This window comes from Muntiacus reevesi, chromosome 9 (genome assembly GCF_963930625.1).
Source record: "Muntiacus reevesi chromosome 9, mMunRee1.1, whole genome shotgun sequence".
Classification (NCBI taxonomy): Eukaryota; Metazoa; Chordata; class Mammalia; order Artiodactyla; family Cervidae; genus Muntiacus; species Muntiacus reevesi.
In genome coordinates this window covers 88,416,416-88,443,102 of record NC_089257.1, presented here as the reverse complement: position 1 = coordinate 88,443,102, position 26,687 = coordinate 88,416,416, and the positions used below count along the sequence as shown (strand labels likewise).

At 38.7% G+C, this 26,687-nt stretch overlaps 2 protein-coding genes across 2 annotated transcripts in view; one reads left to right on the top strand and one right to left on the bottom strand.

Annotated features, from left to right (window-relative positions):
- Positions 1-451: 451 nt before the first annotated feature.
- AASDHPPT (aminoadipate-semialdehyde dehydrogenase-phosphopantetheinyl transferase) lies at positions 452-25,999 on the bottom strand. The gene is made up of 6 exons (XM_065943796.1): positions 25,747-25,999; positions 23,979-24,204; positions 11,354-11,475; positions 10,569-10,730; positions 5,220-5,291; positions 452-2,895 (listed from the first exon to the last, which is right to left on the bottom strand). The coding sequence occupies exons 1-6, from the start codon at positions 25,924-25,926 to the stop codon at positions 2,731-2,733; spliced, it is 927 nt and encodes a 308-aa protein (XP_065799868.1). The 5' UTR covers positions 25,927-25,999; the 3' UTR covers positions 452-2,730.
- Positions 26,000-26,266: 267 nt separating this feature from the next.
- KBTBD3 (kelch repeat and BTB domain containing 3) overlaps positions 26,267-26,687 on the top strand; it is a 56,481-nt gene continuing 56,060 nt past the window's right edge. The window contains exon 1 of the mRNA XM_065944204.1: positions 26,267-26,396. The gene's annotated coding sequence lies outside the window, so the exon portion shown is untranslated. The remainder of the gene's footprint in view (positions 26,397-26,687) is intronic.

The following is a 26,687-nucleotide window of genomic DNA, read 5'->3' as shown; positions in this document are numbered from 1 at the left end:
AAAAGGACATGAGACACAGAAAATGGGCCATGAGGGAATCCAACATAAGGGAGTGTGCTAGTTTTGCCTGACTCTTGGACTGTGGCCTCTAGGCCCCTCTGTCCATAGGATTATCCTGGCAATAATACTGCAGTGGGTTACCATTTCCTCCTCAAGGGCATCTTCCTGGCTCAGAGACTGACCTGCTTCTCCTGCACTGGCAGGTGGATTCTTTACCACTGAGCACCTGGTGAGCCCCCAACATAAGAGAGACAGAAGTAATTCCTAAGTCAGTGGTGAAAAGAGATACCAGGACGACAGCTGTGCACTAGCCACAGAAGGTAAAAAGTTCAGAATGGACAAAACAGATTATTGCTTCAGGAGCAATTTCTTCAAGATGGATGAAACTGATAAACAACTGGTATGTCTGAACGTAGAGTTTTGGGTTTAATTAGCAATAAGTACACAGAAGCCTATGCAAACAAAGTTAATTATTAAGTCATGGAAATAAAAAGGCAGTACAGAGTAAGAATAACACATCACTTAGCTGTACAATGTTACATAATCTCAATCGTGCATACATTCTTAATCATAGTCAATAATGAAAACACTGAATTACATACACTGGGAAAAGGGGAACAGGAAGGGAAAGTGTAATGGCTGGGAAGCAGCAGACCAAAGTTTTATATTAGGAATTAAAGAAATGCCTCAAACTGGAAACAGGTAAAGCAATATAAGCATGCTATTTGGAGATACAGTAATAAATAACAACAACAAAAAAATCAGTGAAACAGCTCACTCTGGGGACAGGAAATAGAAGGTCAAGGGAATGGTAATTTTTATTAGAAAAAAAGATTTTTATAGACCTATTCGAATCTAAACTATGTGTATTTATTTGATTCTGACTATGTGGAACCTTAAGACAACAGATCTCCACCCACTGCCCCCCACCCCCGGAAACGCAGCATGGTGCCTGATTCATAAAAATTCATAAATGTTATAATGATAAGACAGACGACAGCATTTTCCTATCACCATTACACTCATGCTACGGGTAACAATGCTTCTTCTGCTATAAATGCTACTTGATCCTTTTAAAACAAGTTATTTACTATGCTTGGAATATCTGTGCATGCTTAACGAAGTAAAAAATAAAATGTTCAAAATTTTTCTTGTACTTAAGCAAAATATCTAATTTTATACAATTTAAACACAACTTTCCACTTTAGTAATAGAAACAATGAAACTATTTCACTTCTGACATTTAACGATTATTATCATAAGACTTCAAACTGCCCAAGACATGCACTACAACCATAGAATAGATTCTGTCATCAATATGATGGTCTTGCAGCTTACATATTATGTTTGTACTTTAAGTCTTATTTACCAAAATAAAAACAGGTTAAGATAATGAACAGGCAGTTCATACAAAAAGAATACAAACAGCCAATACTAACAATGCCATAGCAACCTCGTTTGTAATGAAAGAGACACTTTTAAAATATAAGGTACCATTTTTAACCTATATTGGCAGAGATTAATTTTTTTTTTTTTTAAAAAAAGATCCTATCTACAGATGACCAGTCTGTAGGTTGAGGGGGGTGGGGGTGGTGAGAGAATGATCAAACATATAACACTAACTGCAAGTATAAATTATGCAGCTTTTATGGAGAACAATTTGGCAATACTTATTGAGGCTCTAAATATATTTAATTGCTTTGGACATAATTAAACAGGTACTTCAAAATGTGGCTACAAGGATATGCAATAAACCACTGCTTACAGTAAAAACTGCAGACATTTAAAATGCCCAGCACAGAGGACAGAGTGAGTCAGCTGTGGCACACCTTCCTCATGGCAGGCATGGGCTTCCCCTAGGTATCACTCCCCCAGACTCTGCTTCAGGCTTCTTCCTTACCAAGAGTTCCCTTTCCACAGAAGCCAAGAGTGTCAAGTTCAGCTTTCTCAGTGACCTGATCTGGGTCAACAGAAGCTCTGTGGATATTTTCTGGGGGCACTTAAGAGGAAAAAACCTTCCTCACTAACAAAACGTGAGAGGTAAAACAGCCTTTTCTGCCTTTCAGATGCATGAGGGAGACCAGCCTAAAGTAAAACAAATAAGCTAAGGCGGAGGCAAAAAAAAAAAAGGCCCCAATGGCAACTCTAAACTGTTTGTTATGTGACACAATAAACGTCCTTGGTTACTAAGTCAATTATAGTTGAACCGTATTACCTCTGGTCAATTGCATCTTGATAGTAGCTGGAAAACAGAATACTTAAGCAGCACTAAAAGTTATGCCACACCAATATATTTATGGACCTCAGACGTAGAGTCAAGAGAAAAGTTTAATATAGTATGCTCTATTAAAAAAAACAAGAGTAAGTTTATTAATAGGGAATCATTTGCCAAGAAAAAGATCTGGGAAGATACTCCATGTTAAAATAGTTATGTCTTGAAAAACAGGAATTTGAACATTCTCTATTTTGTGTATTCTGTCTTATTACTTTAAGACTCTACCATCGATTTCTATTTTTTTTTAGCAAATCCAATGTGATTTTGGGGAGGAAGAAGAGGTAAACATGTATTCTAGTCATCTATCTTGATCTGGGAGTCTGCCTTTTAGGAACAGTTGTTTCTTCTTTTTACAAATGTTTTGTGAAATAAAATTTGATAGTGTCAGGCATTTATTTTTTAGTGAATACAGAAGACTACAGTTTTCACTTCCCTTTGTTACTCAGAAAATCATATCACGACTTTGTACCATTTCTTATGGAAATCTCTTCTGTAAAGCAGAAACAGTCCCAAAATGAAGGATCTTCAGGGGTCATAGGAACTGCAGACGATATTAAATCATTAAAGGTGAGAATAGTAAACTCCCTCTGGGTTGCTTTAGAATCATCTTGAGATGTAACCTAAAAGGGGGGAAAAAAAACCCCTTAGATTACCTCAAAATTATAATGTATTAATCTTATGGCCAATTTTATAATTAGGAAAATAAGAAATCAGTAATCACATTTCAGTAATATTAAGTTACACTTCAATAACATTAAACAACATAGTGGGATTTTAGATAACTGTTTCTATTTCTTTTATTCGTGTTGTCAATATAAACAAATCAAGAATAATATGAAATAATCTGATTCTTAAACTTTTTGTAGATAACAACTGCCTGTGGTATTTATTTAAAATGTAGATTTACTGAGCCATACGTCCAACAATTTTGACTCAATAGAAAACGATCCCCAAACAGAAAACTTTAACAAATAGGCGCGTTATTCTGACAGGGAGAGACCACCAGGTAAACTTCTGAGAAATACTCTAGAGGGTGCATCTAATAAAATCCCCATAACTACTTAGAGATGCAGCACTTCATTAGTAAGTGATTCATTCAACAGTAAATCGAAATTATGTCTTACACTCTGTGATTCAGCCCTTGTTCATAACTCAGCCCAGTGTGGACTGTCTTTAACAGTCTATACATTCTAGAAAAGACAGTACTTGGGTCTTTTGCAGTGCTTTTACAGGGTCAATATCTGTTTCATATGATTTAATTCTCATTACTATGTTGATATGGTTATGTTACCTCAATTCTATAGATGGGGAAACTGAGGCTCAGTAAGATCAGTCAATGTATACAAGCTTACAACACAGCTTAAATGGTAGACCTGGGCCTGGAACCCTTTCCCTTTTCTCACTATGATACTGCTGCCCAAACAGACTCTCTTCCAGGAAATACAGTACTGCTATGTGCAAATGTTACAAGAAATATAAAGCTCTATGGAATCATAAGGTATTTGCAGAAAGGGCAATGCTGAGACATCAGCATACAAGGACAGCTAACCTGTTTCAGAACATCTTCAGATAAAAGGAGTCAATTTTAACATGTCATCCCTTTTAAATTAAAATAATTTATGAAGAATTTTACTCTTTTTTAATCTATAAAAGGCATGATCTGTATTGAGCTTTTATCCTAGAAGTAATGATGCAAACATACTGATCACACTACATTCCCTTATGCAGATTCCCTAAAATAATCATATGCATTTAATTTTAATTATTGTAACATTATCAGTATTACTTAAATAAATACTTCTATAGAATCACAACTGTATGTAGACTGAGAGTCAAGAACCTAAGGTTTCTCTTTTAAAAAATTTCCCAACTTATCAATTAACAGGAAAAGAAAGTAAAAACAGATTTTAATTGGAAGAATTGATGTTATGCTAGAATATATCATAAGGTCTCTCACACGTTTGACACTTTGGGAATAATTTAGGAGAGCACTATAAAAAGGGGAAGATCAATTTGACAGATAATCTCATTATTCACTAACCCTCAACTTAGTACCATTATATTCAGTTCAGTTCAGTTGCTCAGTCATGTCTGACTCCTTGCAACCCCATGGACTGCAGCAAGCCAGGCCTCCCCATCCATCACCAACTCCCGGAGTTTACTCAAAATCATGTCCATTGAGTTGGTGATGCCATCCAACCATCTCATCCTCTGTCATCCCCTTCTCCTCCCGCCTTCAATCTCTCCCAGCATCAGGGTCTTTTCCAGTGAGTCAGCTCTTTGCATCAGGTGGCCAAAGTATTGGAGTTTCAACTTCAGCATCAGTCCTTCCAATGAATATTCAGAACTGATTTCCTTTAGGATGGACTGGTTGAATCTCCTTGCAGTCCAGGGGACACTCAAGAGTCTTCTCTAACACCACAGTTCGAAAGCATCAATTATTGGGCACTCAACTTTCTTTATGGTCCAACTATCACATTTATACATGACTACTGGAAAAACCATAGCTTTGATTAGATGGACCTTTGTTGACAAAGTAATGTCTCTGCTTTTTAATATGCTGTCTAGGTTGGTCATAACTTTTATTATATTCAAGACAGCCCCACTGCACCAGGAAGTAAACCATTGTTAAGACGACCAAGATAGTAATTATCTTGAATTTCTATTGAAAATATGAATATTGGAACAGTACTGCCAAAATTTTTTCTTTGTAATATTTAAGTGTATTTGAATGTGAAGTAGCATATTTAAAAAACATTTCTGTGAAATGCCAAATGATCTTAAGGATTAGATAATGAACACTTCTAAAGTCTATCATTAAAAAAAACCAAAAAGCTAAAACTCTACCTCATATCAAACAAATGATTATTTCCATCAACAATAAATTCAACTTTAATACATGCTTTTTAAGGGGAAAAAAAAAAAGCAAACAGAGAAATCTTACATTCTGATGTCTAGATCCACTGGGTTTCCTAAGAGCTACTGCAACAAAATGGTGCTCATCTATTTTGCTTTCCTGAGAAATAAAACATGAGTAAACAGAGAATACTAAATACAGAAACTTAGATACAGTTCTATTTTCATCTAAAAAAATCTCACAACCCACCACCACACACACACATATATATTCACTTCCCCTGAATAGTTTAAGGTAAAGTCACATACATTTTGGCCCTTTACACTGAAATACTGCAATGTATTTCCTAATAGGGACACTCTCACATACCCACAATAGTTAATAACTTCAATAAGTAGTTAATAACTTCATTAATTTAACATTGAAATAATACTTAAATCTACTCTCTGTATTCTAGATTCTGTGAATAATGTCCTTTATGCCATTTCCCCACCTTCAGTATAGGAACCAGTCTGTGGTATATGGCATTCAGTTGCCATGTCTTGCTAAGTGTTTCGTCTTTTATGACACTAATATTTTAAGATACGAGCTCCACTCCCCACTTTTTATTAATAAACACTGCTTATTTTTTGTCTGATGGCTCTTAATGATTATTTAGATTATAGATTCTTAATAGGAATACCATGTGGATAAAGATGGCTCTTAATGATTATTTAGATTATAGATTCTTAATAGGAATACCATGTGGATAAAGCATACCTAGAGGCATGTCTAGAGAGCCATCTGCCCTCGTTGGTGATGTTAGTTTTGTACATGCTTAAAGTGATTAAAAAAAAAAAAACCAGTCTGCAACATTGGTTTATAAGCATTTAGTTAACTACATATTATAGTTTAAGGAAAATCATGTGGAAACTCATAGGTACAAGTTAAAAAATACGCAATTTCCTAATTTCCCCTATGTGTGAGACAAATGGAGAGGGGGCTTTAAAATAGACACTGAGGCAGTTACTAGAGAAATGTATGAACAACTATTAAAAACTAAACAAAATTTCACTGAGAAGCCACTTTACTAAGGCAGTACCCCATAAGAAATCAGTTGAAATAGGAAACTACAATCAGAAATAATGTTAGAGACTTTTCATCCTTTATCCTCCTCTGTGTATCTTCACACTTTAAGATATCCAAATTTGTAAAAAACAAAAGAAATTCAAGAGATAAATTTAGGAAAATATTTCAAGAGAAAAAAATAACTAAGTGGGAGAAAGATTTAATAGGCTAAGTTTGTTATAACATTACAAACAGAACTATTCTTTTTGAACACGGTCCTCCCATTCTTTACACTGAATATATTGATAATACAAACACTGTAACACAGATGTGTTTTGGTTATAATTACTTTTGGAAAACTACTTAGATAAGCAGTTTTGTGGTGTCTGTATCTAAGGTGGAATATCAGTGTTAACCATGGGCAGCAGACCATTTTCATTCAGTCTGTCCTGTAAAATGCCAAGGTACCCTGCTCAATTTGTCTGTTTACCTCATAATGAGCAAAAATTCAATGAGACTGACTTCAAAATAAAGATCCACCATATCTACTCACCCCTCATCAACATCACATAAATATGAAATTTAACACCGCAAAACTAAAGAAGTTATTTGACAAAGATTCCAGTTATCAAACATTAATATTCGATGTCTCACCAGAATAAAAGTTCTATACAATTAACTTTACCCTAAATCCCTTCTGCCTAGTATATCTATAATACTAGTTGAAAAAGGAAATGAAAGTAGCAAGCTAGCTAGGTAAAGTTAAGGCAATACATTCAATACTACTGAACTTAAGACTTAATTTTAAGACTTTCTAAATTCAAAAAATTTTTTCTAAGCTTATAGCTTTTAATTCTTAAAATTATGAATAGCAAAAATTTCCTAAAAATCACCAACACAAAGAAACAATATTTTATTTTTTCAAGAGGTAGTTTAGCATTAGACTACAAAAATTAATCTGCTTCAGTTAAATTGTACGTCATTTTCTTAGTATAATTTTACTTTGTTTATAAGATAAAATACAAAGTTTAACTTAAAACACTAAAGTTTTACAATGCTTTTCCAGTGGTAAAGTGCTGAATAAAATCTGTCATAAGTGTTATTCTTTCTACTCTTTAAAACTCCTCCTTTCAAAAGTAAAGCAAAGAATTTGTTTCATCTAATCTTGTTTTAAACTATGACAGTAAATTTAAATTTCCAAATAGAAACTGGTTATGAAAATTGAGAGCCTATGAAAACACAAGATTCCTCTTGGTATAAGAATTTGTACTTCTAGAGTATTATTTTTCCAGGTGTGAAATACATGCGTGCCTACTAAGTTGCCTGGGTTGTGTCTGACCCTGTGCGATCCTATGGACAGTGAACTGCCAGACTCCTGTGTCCATGGGATTCTCCTGGCAAGAATACTGCAGTGGGTTGCCATGCCCTCCTCCAGGGGATCCTTCTGATCCAGGGATCAAATCCATGTCTCTTCAGTCTACCTGCATCAGCAGGCGGGTTCTTGACCACTACTAGCACACCCTGGGAAACTCCATGAGATACATCTCTCTTCCCAACTCCAGGTTCTCCCTCATTCACTACGCCTCACTAGGCAAAGTAATGATAACACTGTTATAATCCAGCTTTCAGAACCCTGGGTCACATCAAGTATCCAGTGTGGGTGAATTCAGAAGGGGAGGAAAGGCAAGTGAAGATCACTTACACCACAGGTGTCCGCTGTGATCACAGCCATCCCTCCACTGCATGTCTAAAGGCTGGTTCTTTATCTCGTGCGGGTACTCAGAGATGCCCCAACAGGAATTCCCATCTGTGTTCCTTGACTCTAGACATGACTCCCCTGACCCTAGGCTCATCATTCTCCCCTCAAACCCTGGCTTCTGGCTGTCCATACCGCCAGATTCATTCTGTTAAGTTCACTCTCTCTTCCCAGGCCTGTTTACAGTATAATAAATACTCCACACTTAAATATATATGTATCTTACATATTATTTGTATATTTTCCTAACTGGTCCACTGAACGGAAAAAATGCTCAAGTGCATTCAATTCAATAAAGAATTTTTCTTCCATAGATGTTTTCAAATGCGCCCTGCAGGATCTCCATTCCCAGTTCCTGGACAAGCTCTGAGGCAAACGTGATAGCTCCTCAGTCGCTTTCAGCTTTAAAAAAAGAAAATCCTATTTCAATTCTTAAGACATACTCTTCCTGGCCTCACCTTCCTCTGGTTTCCTTCAGGCAGGTGGCAGAGTGGAAAGCGATGGAGAACAGGCAAAGTAATGATCAACACTGTTGCAATCCACTTTTTAGAACCATGGGTATCCGAAGGCTAGCTTAGTGGGCATCTGAGAAATTTTCAGAGAAATACTACCTGTTCCTCTGCCCTATACCACTGCATGGGCCTAGCAGTGCATTTACGAGCTGACTTCTTGTATTTCCTATCCTCAGCAATTAATACACAGTAGAATGCCCACTGCCTCTTTCTTTTGGAAATCCTCTTAGATATCTTTTCAAGATACTTGAGGCCCTTTTTCTACAACATCTCACAGGCCCACAGGAATTCAGACATCTTTATCAACTAAAAAGTTAAAGCACAGCTGGCCCAATCACTGATTCTTTCCTCCTCATCCTGCTACTAGGTCTATTCCATCTGGCACCATTAAGAATAAAGGAGTCTCTATGAATGAAACGGCTGAAATCTGCCCCCTTCATAATGAAAAAAAAATTTCTAACTGTATTAAAAAACACAGTATGCTAAATATAATTTACTCTTTAACTGACAGAATTCCTGTCTTACTTGGTATGTTAGCAATTTTGCTTTCTGCCTTTGGATCACCTAACACTACTTTCTGTCATTAAAAAATATATATATATATATACTTATTTGGCTGCATGGCCATCTTCCTTGCGTGGTGCGGGTTCTTCTGTTGAGGCGCCGGCTCCAGCTCAAGGGGGCCCGGCGGTTGCGGCCCTCAGATCTCTGGGCAGAGATCAGACCTGTGTCCCCTGCACTGCAGGGTGAGTCTTCGACCAATGGACCAACAGGGAAGCCTCCACTTTCTTAATTTACATGTTGATTATTCTTCCTCGGTCTCCTCTCCACCCCACCTTTAAACAGCATTTTCAGAACTGGACCAGGTCTTCCTAAATTCTAATTTAGGTACTCACTGCTGCAACTGTAACTCCCATGGTTTCAGCTATCACTCACATGTTAATGATTACCCTTTTCCCTTTAGCCCAATCTCTCTATTTGCCTGCTCAACACCTTCACCTAGATGTTTCTATGGTATCTCATACTTAAATCCCACTTGTTTTCTAATATTCAGTATCTCAACAGACAGTCCTATAAGTCACAGAATTGATAACTTCTTTGACACCTCACTTCCTTAACCTCCATATATCATCATACAGAGAATGTGGTCTTAAAATACGATTCTGATCTTACAACTCTGTATTTACAACTTGTTAAATTCCCTTGAGAAAATGAATGAACATCTCCTCTTTTATCTACTCATCATCATGAATTCTTTATTCTGGATACTGATGTTCTCTGCACACAATTCAGGTGATGACAGCAAGAACCACCACATTATAATACAGACCATTTGGCTGGGCTATGGACAGTTGATACCAGTTGTAACACACTTCCTTGGCTACGTCTGGTCAAGAGAAAGGCAACTAACATCCAACCTAAGCCATGGAATCTCTTTTCCGGAGCTTTTACGGCTTGAACCAATGAGTTCACCAATCTCTGCGGGGTTTTTAAACTGTAAATTGTTACATGTAAGGGTGGTAGACAGTCATGCTTCCTGCCACATAAGGAACCTTAACTAGATGAGGTTAAGAAAGCTGGTGTATAGAATGAGAAATGTGGGTGGGAGAAAACTGAAGCCAGGAAGGCAAAAGAGAAAAGATAAAAAGAGTTCTGATTTTCCAGTCTCTAATTCTAGCCAATTCTGTAATTTGGTTATATGAATCACTCTAATAACCTATCATAATGTCTTTTTGGCTAAAATTAGTTGGTTAAGATTTCTCTCATTAGCAACCAAACTGCTACTGACAGAAACCAAATAAATAAGAGACCGCAATATTAACTGACTCGTAATGCCCTACGTGATCTTACAGCCTGCAACAGCATCTCTCTCAACCCGCTCACCTCAGCACAGTGACAAAATGGTAGCCTTTAGTGGTTCTATACTTTATGTACTATGACTTATCTTTCACGTATCAGCTTAAATGTTATATGTGCTCCTAGTATCTCTGACTTCACCTTCAGAGCACCCAGACTGGATTCCGAATGTGTCAAGTCTCAGAGACTAGCCTCCCCAAGCTGAGCTTATATTCACATGCTCAAAGTAAGAAAATTCTTATAGCAATTCTGTAAATTTCTTACCTCAAATGCCCATTCTTTTTCTTCTTCTCCATCCAAAAACAAACGTGTCTCTTTATAAACTTGGCCTATATCCAGGTTTAACGGGGATATATCGAATTCAAGCCGTTGCAATTCAAATCCTAATCCAACACCTATTGCTTTTATGAAGCTTTCTTTCAGTGCCTAAGATAGACAGACATTTTCTCTTAGAGCTTTAGTAGATAAAACTGTTCATAAAATCTTCAACCCTCAACATGTATGAATCTTTAATTCTCTACTATATTACAACTATAAGCTACTTACTTTCACCTTTATACCAGCACAGAGGCCAGCCAGCTGGGAAAGCTGAAGACAAACCATCTGGGCTCCCCATGCCTCCATTACCCCATGTGTAACAGGCAATAACAACAGCACCTTCTTCATGGGGTTATGACAACTAACTAACTTATGAAGGGCTTACAGTAATGTCTTCTGGTACAGAATATATATTATGTAAGTGTTTTTTAAATAAGTTCTAATATGCATGAGATTCTTTAAGACAGAAACCATTAAACTTTACTAATAATGATAAATAAAATGTCTTATTTTAGCTTTAAGAGTAAGGATCTTCTAATTGAGTATTAAACATATATTAAATTTTCTTAAATGTCATTATAATATAATAATGTATACATAAAAATCATTAAGTTCCCAAGTAGTGACTTATGTACTTCAAACACTGTACAAAATACAGGGTTACCAATGGACTTTTGCTCCTGCTTTTAACAACACAGGGGCTTACTCTCAAAACCAGAAAGAAATTATACCCAATTCCTATAAAACATATCCAGCTGAGTCCATTCATCCTTAAAGCTTCTGATTGTTTCCCATTCTTTGTTGGTAAACTTTCTTTTCATAATATGAAAAAATTCTGGAATCGAACCACGACCTGTCAATTGAGGAAATAGAGAATTACCAAACTGTTAAAGATAGCACACAAAAGGAAACAATAGTCCAACCTTACTTTCGAATACAGTCATAATTTTGCTCAACAAAGTACCAGCAAATCAAAGCAAGTTGAGAATTAAAAGGATAACATACAAGACAAGCATGGGTTAGTCCAGAAGTAGAAGGGTAATTTAAGAGAATGGTGAAATGCTCTGAATTACTAAAAAATTAAGGAGAAAAAACATGGTGATATAAACAGATGCCCCCCAAAAATTTGATAAATTTTTATAAATTTTAAAATAACTAGGGTAAGTTTCCTATATATGGTAGAATATCAGAAGTCCAAAATAAGTCCAAAATAGAGTAACAGTGTCCTGGGGTTTAGAATTTTACTTTGCTATTTAACAGGAAAATCAGGGAACGATTTCTTTATAATTCTGGAGGAATTGGTAGAAAGCTAAGAAGTGTTCTTTTAAGTGAATAACATGACTGGAAAGTTAATATACACTTATTTCCTTCACAATAACTGTTTTTAAACATGTATTCTAATATGATTTTTCCAAATAAAAATAGATTTTGACTTCTGTTCTATTGGCTCATTTTTAAAAAAATACTGTTCCACAGACAATAAAACATTACACAGCATCCAAAAAAATCAACAGAACTCAAAGAATCTGATTACCACAATTAAGAGCTAAATTTGTAATTTATATATTACAAATTATAATATATAGTATGCTTTTCATATTACATTTTTCAAAATATTATATGTTATCTTTACTACTAAACAGGAACCTTCTATCATCATCCATTTACTTACTCTACAATTATGCAGAATGTGTACAAATATTATACCATTATGAACTGAACTAATGGTTAAAAACAAATCAGTCATGGTTCTCACTCTTACACAATTACAGCCTAGGTGGTCTATCAGAAAAATCTGGCAACAAGGTGCATGCATGCTGTCACTTTAGTTGTGTCTGACTCTTTGTGACCCCATGGACTGTAGCCCACCAGGCTCTTCTGTCCATGGGATTCTCCAGGCAAGAATACTGCTGTGGGATGCCATGCCCTCCTCTAGGGCATTTTCCCACCCCAGGGATCAAAGCCAGGTCTCCTGCACTGCAGGCAGATTAGTTACCATCTGAGCCACCAGGGAAGCCCAGCAACAAGGTAAGTAAATCATAAATGTTTACTATATGAATAAATGTATGTTAACTGTTACCTGGTAAATTAAATTCTCTACTGCCCTATATCCTTATTTCAAGATTACATTACTTCCAGCAAGCCTCTTGAAATAGTCCTTCTGCAGGTTCTGTTAACACAGTTTGTCTACTCCTGAACTTCCATTTCTAAAGTACTTAACTTCAAAATCTGACATTCCCAACTGGCTGGAACTATAGCACGTCTGGAAAGAAAAAAGATGTCAAATTCCCCTACTTTATGCTTTACTGGCATTTAATCATTAACTAACCCCATGAGAATTCAACAATTAGAATGCACACTATATCATCAACTCCAGAAGTACCTTTTCCATGGTTATCTCAAGGATAGAAAATATTAAAAACCAGCTCTTCCACAGAATTGCCCATAATTCCCCCACCATCCCAACTCCAAAATAATAAAAAATAGCCTCCTCTCATTTACATAGGAAATATTTCTAATGACTCTCCAAAGATATGTGGTCCTTTACTTCAAGGCAAAGATTTTTTCAAGTTCATCAGACTCATTTATCTATGTATTCCTTAGTCCTGTACTGTTCTCAAGAATGAAAACTTTACAATCCATTTTTATGAATCAACAAGTGTTGCTTGTGTTCATATTAATGTCATAACACTATCATTTCTGGGACTTTCCTGATGGTCCAGTGGTTAGGACTTCACCTTCCAATGCAAACGGTGCAGGTTCCATTCCTGGTCAGGGAGCTAAGATTCCACATGCCTCGTGGCCAGAAAGTCAAAACAGAAGCAGTATTGTAACAAATTCCATAAAGACCATAAAATTTTTAAAAAGGCAGATTACACACACACACACACACACACACACACACACACACACACACAGAGCTATTACTTCCTAATAGCTCTGCAAAGCTGTAAAGTCATTTCATACGAAAGCACTGAAATATTAAACTGGGATCTTAGGAGTCCCAGGGGGATTCTAACCCTTTTGGGGCTATAAACACTCTTTGATACTCTGTTGTTTATTCCTTAAGCCTCTTAATAAAGACTGTCTTGTTAAAATGCAAGCATCACTAGTACATCCTGGCTTGACAGGTAAAACACTAAAGAAAATAAAGACGGTAAGCTCTGTTTTTCCAAAGTGACAGAAGAAACTGATGCTCTCAAACACTAGGGGCACACGCAGACCAGAAACTGTTTCTGCTGAACAGACTCTGCTTCAAACAGGATAAGCAACAACAATGCAGGGAGCAGCTACCTTGAGTCTGGAAGACACCATTTTATATTCTGAGCGGGAGGGAAACTCCTTCAGTCCTGTCAGACTCCTTGCGACCCCATGGACTATACAGTCCAGGAAATTCTCCAGGCCAGAGTACTGGAGTGGGTAGCTGTTCCCTTCTCCAGGGGATCTTCCCAATCCAGGGATCGAACCCATGTCTCCTGCCCTGCAGGCAGATTCTTCACCAGCTGAGCCACAAGGGAAGCCCATTTTGAATGGAACTGCAGCTTTAACAGAATACTATCCAAAAAAAAACCTAAAATTTTAACAGATATGCCTGTTCTCATCTATAGTATTATTATGTTCGTTGGATTCTTTAAGCTATAATTTCGTAACCTTCAAGAAGTCCTCTGATTTTTACCTAAATATGATGGGGCAATCAAGGAAAAAATTTAGTCATGCTAGTAAAAACACTCATTTAACATAAAAAAGCAATCTAGCACAATCACTGAAAAAAGTAATCATAACTGATCATGCACAGCTAAAAAAAAAATCTGCTATGACTATTTTCATATACTTTTGAGAGCATCATATGCCACACAAAAAAGAGACTGACAGCAACAGAAAACGGCTCTGTAAATATTCAGCCAAAGAGCCACAGTGCCACACTGTGACCGAAGGTGAAAATACACACGTGCTGGGTAAGTACTCTGTTAAGGACTTAGCTTATCTTCGATATTGGAATTTAAAAAATCAGTAGGAAATATCAGAATAGAACACTCTCAAACTAGCTGAAGATGACACAATCATTAGTTACATCAACTGGCAAAGCCTCCAAGTAATACCAACATAATTCATGTCTATTATAACCTTCGATTTAATAGACAGGTATGAACTTAAGTACATACATATAGATAAAATAACTGAAAAACTTCTATAGAATGAATCACCAACCAGGTTGAGAAAAACAGGATACCCCCCCCCCCCCCCCCCGCTTACAGCTTAATCTTTAGGGAAAGCAGGACTAGATATTAACTAAGTGTTCTGCAATGATCAATTAATCAGGGTCATACAGCAACTAAAAAAATAATTTATACAGTTGAGCCTTGAATAAGGCGAGTTTGAACTGTGAGGGTCTAGTTGTCCTTAAACTCATGCCCACACAGAAACTAAAAATGTGACCTTATTGGAAACAGTCTTTGCAGATCTAATCAAGTTAAGATGATGTCATCTTGGATTAGGTAGGTCCTATATCCAAGGACTGGTGTCCTTTAAGGAGAAACATTTAGACACACAAGAGAATATACAGGGAAAAAGGAGCCCTAGGAAACTAATACATAAAAGCAAACAATTTGATTTATATGTATATAGATACATTCATATACTCAGCTTTAGTGTTATGCTGCTGGAGTCAAATGTTCACATCTTGGCTCTAACACTTCTTTTAATTTTTTATTTTGTATTGGGGTATAGGAGATTAACAATGTTATGATAGTTTCAGGTGAAGAGCGAAGGGACTCAGCCATACACATACACACATCCACTCTCCCCCAAACTCCTCCCACCCAGGCTACCACATATTGAGCAGCGTTCCATGTGCTATACGGTAGGTCCTTGCTAGTTATCAATTTTAAATACAGCAGTGTGTACATGTCCATTCTAAACTCCCTAACCACCCCTTCCTCTCTTCCTCCTGGCAGTCATGAATTCATTCTCTTAGTCTATGAGTCTCTTTCTATTTTGTAAATTAAGTTCCTTTGTATCATTTCTTTTTAGAGTCCACATATGAGGGATGTCATACAAAATTTCTCCTCCTTTACCTCACTTACTTCTCTCAGTATGACACTCTCTAGGTCCCACCAACAGTGTAGGAGGGTTCCCTTCCCCAATATTTATTTGTTAAAATTTTACTTATTTATTTATTTGGCCATGTCACACAGCATGTGGGATCTTAGTTCTCCAACCAGGGATGGTACCTGCGCCCCCTGCTGTGGAAGCCCAGAGTCTTAACTTCTGGGCCACCAGAGAAGTCCTCAGCATTTATTTTTGATGACAGCCATTCTGCCTGGTATCACTTCTTTACCATTATTTAACTACTCTATGTCTGTTTCTTTAAGATAGGGGAAAAAGAGTTGGGTAGTTCAAGAAAGAAACAGATAAATGGCCTGGGCCTGGAGCTGCTGCTGCTGCTGCTGCTAAGTCGCTTCAGTAGTGTCCGACTCTGTGCGACCCCATAGACGGCAGCCCACCAGGCTCTTCCATCCCTGGGATTCTCCAGGCAAGAATACTGGAGTGGGTTGCCATTTTCTTCTCCAATGTATGCATGCATGGTAAGTCGCTTGAGTCATGTCCGACTCTGTGCAACCCCATCGAAGGCAGCCCACCAGGCTCCTCTGTCCACAGGATTCTCTAAGCAAGAATACTGGAGTGGGTTGCCGTTTCCTCCTCCAGGGCCTGGAGCTAGTACTTAATAAATATTAGCTTTAAGGCTGTTGCAGTAATTGTTAAATATATATCACTCCTCTTTTGTGAAATGTTTTATCAAGCCCTTAGTCCATTCATTAGGTAAGTTTTAAAGGGCTTTCCTAGCAACACTTACAAAGTATTTTAAATATTAACCATATTAACCTCTGTGTGTCTTATTTGCCCCTGTTTGTGAGAGAGAAGAGACTTAACATGAAATCAATGACATCTGCTAACTTTGTGGGTTCTTCTTACCATTCTAAGTTTAAAAGGTATCCTTCTTTCAGAAGTCTGGCCAAATATACAATTCTATTGTGTTCTAGTAACCTTTGTTAAAAACCTAATTCTAATTAACTTTGCTGTACATCGTGAAACAAGGATCTAATGACTTTCAAATAATCTTACTCATTAAAAAAAGTTGACAGGTTACAATCGTTTTGTTGGTTCCATAAATTTAAATCTAATACAGTGTTTCCTAAACACTAGTATGTCTAACAATCACCTGAGAAACTGTTTGAGTATAGAATCACTGGCTGCATCTAAGAAATTCTAGTTTGAGAGGTCTGAGGGGCCTTCAAGGAACCTGCGCAGGCATCCTGGCTGATTGTAACATACCAACCACCATTTCAGAAACACCATTCTATACATGTAACAACTATTACAACAACCTTAGACTAACATTTACTTATAAAGTACTTAATAATTCCAGGCACTTTACGTGTTTATTCCTAATCTATCTATCCCACACTGATGGTGCTAAAACTTCTGTGGCATATGATGTAAAATATATACACACAAATTTTAAGGGAATTAAAGATTTAAAGGTAAAAAAAAGGTACAATTTTAAAACAAAAACTAAGAGAGACTCTATAACCTATTGTTGGAGTAAATCTTTTACCAATTTGTTTACTTTCTTCAAATGAGAGAGTTCAGTACTTATCAAGGAAAAGTTAGATATATTAATTTAAAAAAAGATAAATAAAATTCATACATAAAAAACAAAACAAATTCAAGATAAACAAATAATAAAGTGGTAAAAATATTTGTAGGGGCTTCACTGGTAGCTCAGTGATGACGAATCTGCCTGCCAATGCAGGAGACATGGGTTCGATCCCTGATCTAGAGAGATCCCACGTGCCGAGGAGCAACTAAGTCCATGCTCCACCACTACTGAGCCCATGCGATGCAATTACTGAAGCGTGCGCTTCTAACAAAAAAAGCCACTGCAATGAGAAGAAGCAGGCACACCATGGCCAGAGTGGCCTCTGCTCTCTGCAACCAGAGAAAAGCCTGCACAGGGACACACACCCAGCACAGCTGAAAATAAACATATAAATAAACACAATAAAAAAAATAGTTGTAACAGGTATCAAAGAAGTGTCACTATCCAAAGTACATAAAGAGTTTTTATATATGACTTAGAAAATATTAATAAGCTGTTTATGGAAGAGCAAATTCAAGTAGCCAACAAACTATTACCCTACTGATTAATGCACCATTTAATAAATAATCTTTAACCACTGAACTATTACGTATCAGTACTAATCAGTACTAGTTGTCTATTCATTCGCTAACATCATGCTTTTTTGTTTAGGATGTCTCAGTTCAGTTCAGTCGCTCAGTCATGTCCAACTCCTTGTGACCCCATGGACTGCAGCACGCCAAGCCTCCCTGTCCATCACCAACTCCTGGAGTTTACTCAAACTGACGTCCATTGAGTCAGTGATGCCATCCAACCATCTCATCCTCTGTCCGTCCCCTTCTCCTCCTGCCCTCAATCTTTCCCAGCATCAGGGTCTTTTCCAATCAGTCAGTTCTTTGCATCAGGTGGCCAAAGTATTGGAGTTTCAGCTTCAATGACGTCAGTCCCTCCAATGAACACTCAGGACTGATCTCCTTTAGGATGGTCTGGTTGGATCTCCTTGCAGTCTAAGGGACTCTCAAAAGTCTTCTTCAACACCACAGTCCAAAAGCATCAATTCTTCGGCGCTCAGCTTTCTTTCCAGTCCAACTCTCACATTCATACATGACTACTGGAAAAACCATAGCCTTGACTAGATGGACCTTTGTTGACTAATGTCTCTGCTTTTTAATGTGCTGTCTAGGTTGGTCATAGCTTTTCTTCCAAGGAGCAAGCCTAGTATAAGTTTAAACAATAGTAAGGCAAGTTCCAGCTCACTGTTGTATACTCTTCTTAGACATCAGTTCCTTCCTCAAAACTTTAAATTCATTTAACCCAGTTCCATAGCATTTTTCAGCATTTTGTACCGGCAAATTCTTAGCATTTAACACACAGAAGTTGCTCAATAAATACTAGTTCTATATTGTGATCCCACTGAATTCCTCTGTACAGTGGGTAAGACCGATCCTGTAACCTGGGAAAAGAGAAAACTACCTGCCAGTAAACACCTGCTTTTTCAGTAGCAGTTCAGAGCACAAAAAGAAGCGTGACTTATTTAAGCTGCTTGACAGCTGTAAATCTCCCAGTTTAAAAAAAATCAAACCCCCAAAAAACAAAGCTTTAACTAAACACATCTTTCAAAATGCAGATCCAGAAGAATGTAGATCAGCTTAAAATTGTAGATCAGAAATGACAGTGGAATGCAGTTCTTTGATTTATGATGAAGTTATGTCCTGATAAATCTACTGTTAAGCTGAAAATATTTTAGGATTGAAAATTCATTTAATACTCCTAAGCTATGAAATGTCACAGCTTAGCTTCGCCTACTTTAAACGTGTTCAGAACACTTATATTAGCCTACAAATGGGCAAAATCATCTACCAAAAAGCCTATTTTATAACAGAGCATTGAATACCTCATGAAATGTACTGAATATTGCACTGAAAGTGAAAAAAACAATGGTTGTACTGGGTGTTTACCCTGTGACTATGTAGCTGACTGGGACCTATGGCTCACTGCTGCTGCGTAGAATTACGACACATGGCTAGTCTGAGAAAATGTCAAAATTAAAAGTATGGCTTCTACTGAATTGCTTTTAAACCATCATAAAGTTGAAAAATTTTAAGTCGGAGACTGTAGATTGCAACAGTAACAAAGCTGGAAACTGAATCTGATGGGGATGCAAATGCAGGAGAGAAGCAGCTAGGCAGGTAACTGGATGAGGAAGAAGACTTGAAGGAAGAACTGTGTGTAACCACGACTCACTAATGAGAACAGTTTCTACTCAAACTAGAATCTGATATGAACATAACTGTTTACTGTAGCTGCGAACCAACTTTTCAACAAATTTAAGGAATATTTTAAGTGAAATTGAGAATTTCTATTATTTGTACATTCAATGAATATTTACTAAGCACCTTCAATGTGCTAGACACAGTAAGTACTAGGTTTGCATGGCTCCTGAACTTATTTAATGAAGGGAACAGAAATGAAGAATAATAATCAAATAACTAAGTTATAATTAGAAATGAGAAAGGCCATGACAGAAAATAAGAGCAGGTTGTCAGGAAAGCCCTTTCTGAGGAGGTACTGGAACTGGTTACTTCTCAGTCTTCAGATCTCCAGTACTCAAGAAGAGTGAGAAAAACAGGCAGAGGGATCAGTATTTTTTAAATGACCCTGAACTGGAAAAAATTTGCTACATTCAAGGTAATAAAAGATGAGTGTGGAGAACAGTGAGCAGAGAACAGATAAAAATGCAAAAAGAGATAAAGGAGAATCGACAATAAGACGACACAGTCATGTTAAAAGGAATGTATTTTATTAAGAACCAACTTAAAAGTTTTAAGACAACTGCTTTAACGAGACTTTTAAAGACCACTCCCTAACTCTGTACAATGTACTGAGTGAGAACAGAGAAGAGGGGGCCCCAATTACGAAGCTACTGCAATAGTGCTACCAGTTAGTATGGGGAAGGAGACAACAGACAGACTCTACCAAAGCTGGCATATAATGCCATCACTTAACTTACAGTCACTGTTCTTAATTTAGGTAGCAACTGTTCAAAAGGAGCAGTTCTATGATGCACTCATTTCAAAGCTATTAAATTAGCATTAAATCTCAAAATACTGAGTCATTTTGTCCTGCCAATTAATATTCGGAGAAGTTTATAACAAAAACGTGAACTAGAAAGTATAAACTCATGGGGAAAAGTATTTTGGGTCTTTCTCCATATTCTAATAATTTTTACACTGTATCTATCTTATCTTGGGCTTCCCTCATAGTTCAGTTGGTAAAGAATCCGCCTGCAATGCAGAAGACCCCAATTTGATCCCTGGGTTGGGAAGATCCGCTGGACAAGGGATAGGCTACCCACTCCAGTATTCTTGGGCTTCCCTTGTGGCTCAGTTGCTAAAGAATCCGCATGCAATGCAGGAGACCTGGGTTTGATCCCTAGGTTGGGAAGATCCCCTAAAGAAGGGAAAGGCTACCCATTCCAGTATTCTGGCCTGAGAATTCCATGGACTACAGTCCATCGTATTGCAAAGAGCTGGACACAACTGAGCAACTTTCATCTTTTTAAAAAAATTGATTAATGTCACTGTATGACAAAACCCACTGAAATGTTGTGAAGTAATTAGCCTCCAACTAATAAAAAAATTTTTTTAAAAAATTGATTATTTTAATTGGAAGCTAATTATTTTACAATAGTGTAGTGGTTTTTCAATTTCATCTTAACCTGCCATATCTTGTAAGTATGGATACAAAACTGAACAATTCACAAAACTATCCTTATACTTCTAACTGCAAAAGCTTTTAGTGGTAGACAAAAATTACTAGAAAAGGAAGGAAAAACAACCAATATTTCCCAACTGGGTGTAGCAGATTATAACGATGACCTATAAAACACCCGCCCCCAGGGTTAGGATTATATTGCACTGGCAATTTATCTACACTGGGGCCCCAATATCTTATATTAATAACTCCTTCTCTGGACATTCATTAAACAAACAATTACTGAATGACAAGTATATACCAGTTACTTTTGTATAAGGTTCTTCTCTCCATGAGGCAGAGAAAACAGTGGCAGGTGCAACAGTGTCCTTAACTGTGGGCATCTGGCTAGAAGGAAAAAGCCCCAAAAATCCATGATATATCCTCTCCTACCCTGTCACAACAACAAAGAGAACTGGGAGAACGTGGGAAATGATCTGCACCTAGTAGGAATGTCTAATGCGACAAAGAAAGACTCCACAAGTTCCTAAGTGATGTTTGCATATTAAGTCACTTCAATTGTGTCCAAACTCTTAGTAACCCTATGGACTGTAACTGACCAGTCTCCTCTGTCCATGGGATTCTTCAGGCAATACTGGAGTGGGTTACCATGTCCTGCAGACAAAATAGGAGTAATGGCACTAAGTCTTTCAATATACTGATGATGTCCCCAAAGTCTTAACTTCATCTTGAGATGAAGTTAGATAATCTTAATAATAACTTCAGAACAAAGTACAATACTTCCCTTGCTGCTATACTAAGTTTTACCCTCCATCATTTAGCAAATCTTAGGAATATCTCCTGCTCAGTTTCCTCACTCTGATAAGCAGAGTAATTCAAAGAACTGCCAGTAAAGTAACCAGTGTCTACTTCCTGAGAAATAATGCTGCATCCATTAATCTTTTCAACATTAGTGAGAGTAAGAATACTAATTAAAACTGGAAAATATCTCTTCCTCAGTGTATTACTGGATATGTCAACAGTTTTTTCTCAATGAAACAGCTAAATAGTAAAAGGCCTGGATACTGTGATTAGGTAAATTAGAGCAAAGAAAAAAGATGGTGGATAAAAAAGGCTAATAAAATATAATTAACAGAAAACAGAACCTTCATATTTTTGCTTTAGTAATTACTTGTTTATCCAGTATTGACCATAACCCAACATTGCCCACTAAACCAATTGTAATTAGATCTGTCTCACAGGCATAATTTCCAAGCAGATATCAACTTGATGAGCCAACCATTACTATGTAATTGTGCTGACTGCATTCTAAGGAGCAATGGCCTCTCCAGTAATTTCTGATTTTAAGGGAAAATTCATAAAAGAAACACAGAAAACTGTGAAGTTTATAGGCTCATTTGCATGCTCACTCTGAATCCTCTAGAGTAGTGGTCCTTTCACATTACACCTTCTATGACCCTGGAGAAAACCAGATTCTCTCTTTGAGAAAGGCATACCTGTGCATACAAAATGTAGAGAACAACTTCAGGAGGTTAAAAAAAATGATGCTTATTTGGGGTCAAGAACCCCTGTTATAATTAGTACAACTCCCTTCTGAACAAAGAATAGAGTTTTAATAGATTTATGAACCAGTTAGAGAAAAACTGGCTGGTGGGAAAATTCAACATAAGGGAGAGATGAGAGTCACAGCCATATTCTGAAGCCTTACTATTGTAGCACAGAATGCTTATTCATTTATTTAACAAATATTTATTATGCATTACTTCAAACTAAGTAAGGTGCTAGATGTGATAGTACAGTGGGAAGACAATCATCCTGATATAACTAAAGTGAAGTATATTATTGGAAAGAAGGAAATATATTTTATGAGAGTCTTAGAACAAAGCGACCTGGCTTAGTTTGAAGGTACACAAAGGCTACCCTAAAATAAGACTGAACTGGAAGCTAACCAATAAATAAGTTATCTGTGCAGAAATGCAGGTGGGCACAACATTATCACAAATATTCCGGTCCAAGGGAAACACAAGCAAAGAACCTATGGTGGATGCAGTGTGGAGATTAAGAAATTGCGCAATGAAATTAGGAAGATTTGGCTGTCTTATTTTAACAGCTTTCTTCTTATCCTGTTACTTATCTTCTGAAAAGTCCCACTCAACATATAATATACATAAAGCACTGAGTAAAATGTCTTGGCACACAGTAAGTGCTCACTAATGTTAGTGATGATGAAAATTACAGAGGAGTTGAGAGACCCTACGTTCTATTAAAATTACTTTATAGTCAACCACACAATAAATGTCAGCAGTTCCGACAGTCATCAGCTGCAAATTTCTAAGGCAAAATATAAACATTTTAGTAACTGTTTGCTCTTTCTTTTTGTTTTCTATAAATGTGCTACAAAGAACTGTATTTAGATATAATACAAATACATGTTATCTCTGCTTAGGGATTATAATACACCTAACTATTGAGATTATTAGCTTTTAAACAAGTTAATTAGTGTTAGTCACTCAGTCATGTTTGACTCTTTGTGACCCCATGGGCTGTAGCCCACCAGGCTCCTCTATCCACAGAATTTTCCAGACAAGAACACTTAAGTGGGTAACCATTTCTCCAGGGGATCTTCTTGACCCAGGGATATTGAACCCGAGTCTCCTGCATTGCAGGCGGATTCTTTACCGTCTGAGCCACCAGGAAAGCCCACCAGTTTGATCTTCCCGACAAAGGGATAGAACCGGGGTCTCCCCTGGTGGCTCAGAAGGTAAGAGATTAGCCTGCAATGCAGGAGACTTGGGTTCAATCCTGGGTTAGGAAGATCCCCTGGAGGAGGGTACGGGAACCCACTCAAGTCTTCTTCCCTGGAGAATTCCATGGACAGAGGAGCCTTTCGGGCTACAGTTTCTGGGGTTGTAAACAGTCGGACACAACTGAGCAACTAAGCACAGTACAACAACTAAGACCAGACATTTAATAACTCATGTATTACAAAAATGCAACATTACCTGGAAAACTAGTCTTCATTATATCAATTCCAACTTGTAGCTCAGATTCTGCAGCAAGTACAGCATAGTCTCCTTGATGAGAGATGTTAAAGTTGAAATTGGGGTAAGGATTCAGTGAGTCTTTGGCAAGAACTGGTTTTCCTTTTGCAGTTCTTTGCAAACGAATATTATTCCAAGGTATATTCAATTTCTCTGCAACTAATTTCCTCATCATCAGACGACCAGCCTGTTAATAAAACATTTGGTAAGTACTGCTGTCTATACTAAAAATTCAAATAAAACTGCCTATAACATACAAAGTCTATTTTTGTGCTTTCTAAAATACTCACTTCTTAAAGTTTTTAAACTACCTAAAGTATTAAATATCCTGCATTAAGATTTAAGAAATGCTTATGAAGACAGAAAGGTCAAAGTCCCTCTTTAGCAATTCCATCCGTTCCATCAACAAGTTACCAATGTTGACATGAATTCATCCTTCATCTTTTCTCTAAGTATCCAAATATATGCTCATTTGCATTTGCTATCCATCCATTTATTTGAAATCCCACTATATGTACTATTCTACCATGTACGAACTTTTTCATTTCTAAGTGTTGGAGATTATTTTATGTCTCTTATGTTTATGCACATAACCACTGGCCTGTGCATCTTTATATGTAGCATAATATTTCATAGTATCAAGGTACCACAACTTGACTATCCCCCTATTACTGGATATTTTAGGCTGGCTCTGGTTTTGCTATTATATACAAAAGAATTCCCCAGTGGGCAATCCTGTTGTACTTACATCTTTGTGCACATGTGCAAGTGTTTCTAGATCATATGTACTTATTACGTGCCTCCACAGTTAGCAAGGCATAACCTATCTTTTTTCACATATATCCTATTCCACTCTCTGATTAAGGTCTAAAATCACAAAAAATACCCGAGTACATAAGAAAACAAGGTAGATAACATTTTGCAAAATCTTTCAAGTTTTTTTTTCCTTCAGTTCTAACACTGACTTTTAAATACTGCAACACTTCGAATTTCACGAAAATATTCACTAGTGTCCCTTCAAAATTAATTAGTCTACATTTCAAACGAAAAAGTCCTTTGACAGAGGGACATTTTCAGGATAATGACAGTCTTTGACGAGATGGCACTCAAAAGCTGTGCCATACTGCGATATATAGACATCATTTTGAAATCCAACCTTCCATTTGTTGCTAAATATATATACGTAAAATAAACAATTATATTCAAAAAAGTGTTTTCAGAGCTAAATATTTAGTTTAAAAGGTATGCCTAAGACCGCATCCTTCCTTGGCTTCGGTTTCATCGGTAAAAGGAGGCTAGACTCTTCCAGTTCTATGGTGTGCATGGCTAAATTAAGTGATACTGTCAATATTTTTTAGGGCCTACCACGTGCACGGTGCAAAGGGAGACCGGTGGGATATTTAACAGGCTGACTGTGCTATGAGCCCAAGCAAGGAAATGAAAAAAAATGTGATTAACACTTAAAAACAAGGAAAATCCTATTGACAGACCTCTGCAACAGCTATTTTAGGCTTTAGCAGGACCTTTCTTTTCAAAAGCAACGGGGGAGGGGCTGATTTTTTGTGCGGACGAGGCGACGACAAAACCGGCGGAGACTAGGCCGGGCACACCCCGCAGTAGCCCTGGGCGGCCGCACGCGGGCGCCGAGGCTCGCGTGTGGGGTCTCTACTGCGCGCCCCACCACCCCGACGGCTGCTCCCCGACCCGAAGCGCGAAAGACCCGCGATACCAGGGCGGCCTTAGCGTCCCGGGCGAAGACGAACTGGCCGATGCGCTCCTTCTCCTCGGGCTGGATCGATCGCAACGCTAGCAGCCATTCGGCGCGGCTGGGCAGCCACGTGCCGCAGGGAAAGGCCCAGCGCACGCCCTCCATCGCCGGCAGCACGCAGAGTCGCCGGGCGAGAACCATCCACCCGAGGGCCTAGCCGCCGCCCGGGGCTCGATGGCGCGGACGCGGGCGGAGCCCCTCCCAGCTCCCCCGGCGCCGCGCGGGGGGGCGGGGGCGCCGCGTGCGTGGACGGGGCGCCGCGTGCGTCCTCCCGCGCGGGGGCGGGGCGTCTCGTGTGTGGGCGGGGCGCCGTGCGCGTCCGCGGGACGTGGCTCACCCGCGGCCCTCAATGCGCGTCACCCGCGCGGCCGCCGCCTTCTCGGGAGCAGAAGCCGAGGCCCTGCTCTGCGCTCTGCGTCCTCGGCGCTCTGCGGCAGCGCGTGACCGCGCGCGGGGCGGGGCCTCGGGGGCGCGAGGGGCGGGACGGAGGCGCGGCGCTTACCGGCCGGCGCTCAGACTTGAAGAGGCAGCGCGACAGCGGCGGGAGCCAATCGCAGCCAGGCCTCGGGAGCGGAGAGGCCGGGCTGGAGACTTCGGAGACCGCGGTGCAGGTGGGTGACCGCGGGGCGCCGGGGGAGCGTGGGGGGCCTGCCTCGTTCCCGGGCCAGGTCCGGCCCCGTCGTCCGCAGAGCAGAGGGCTCTCTGGCCTCGGCCGCCCGTGCCGCTCCTCGTGCGTCGTGGCGGGGGGCTTCCGTGACAGAGGGCGTCGCGCGGCGCCTCAGGAGTTATTTCCCGGGCCCCGGGTTGCCTCCCCCAACACCCGACCCCGGAGGCCTGAGCGCCCCAATGCCCTTCCTGGCCTGTGCCCGCCCCGGCCCGGAGCCCTGCCTCACTCCCGGAGC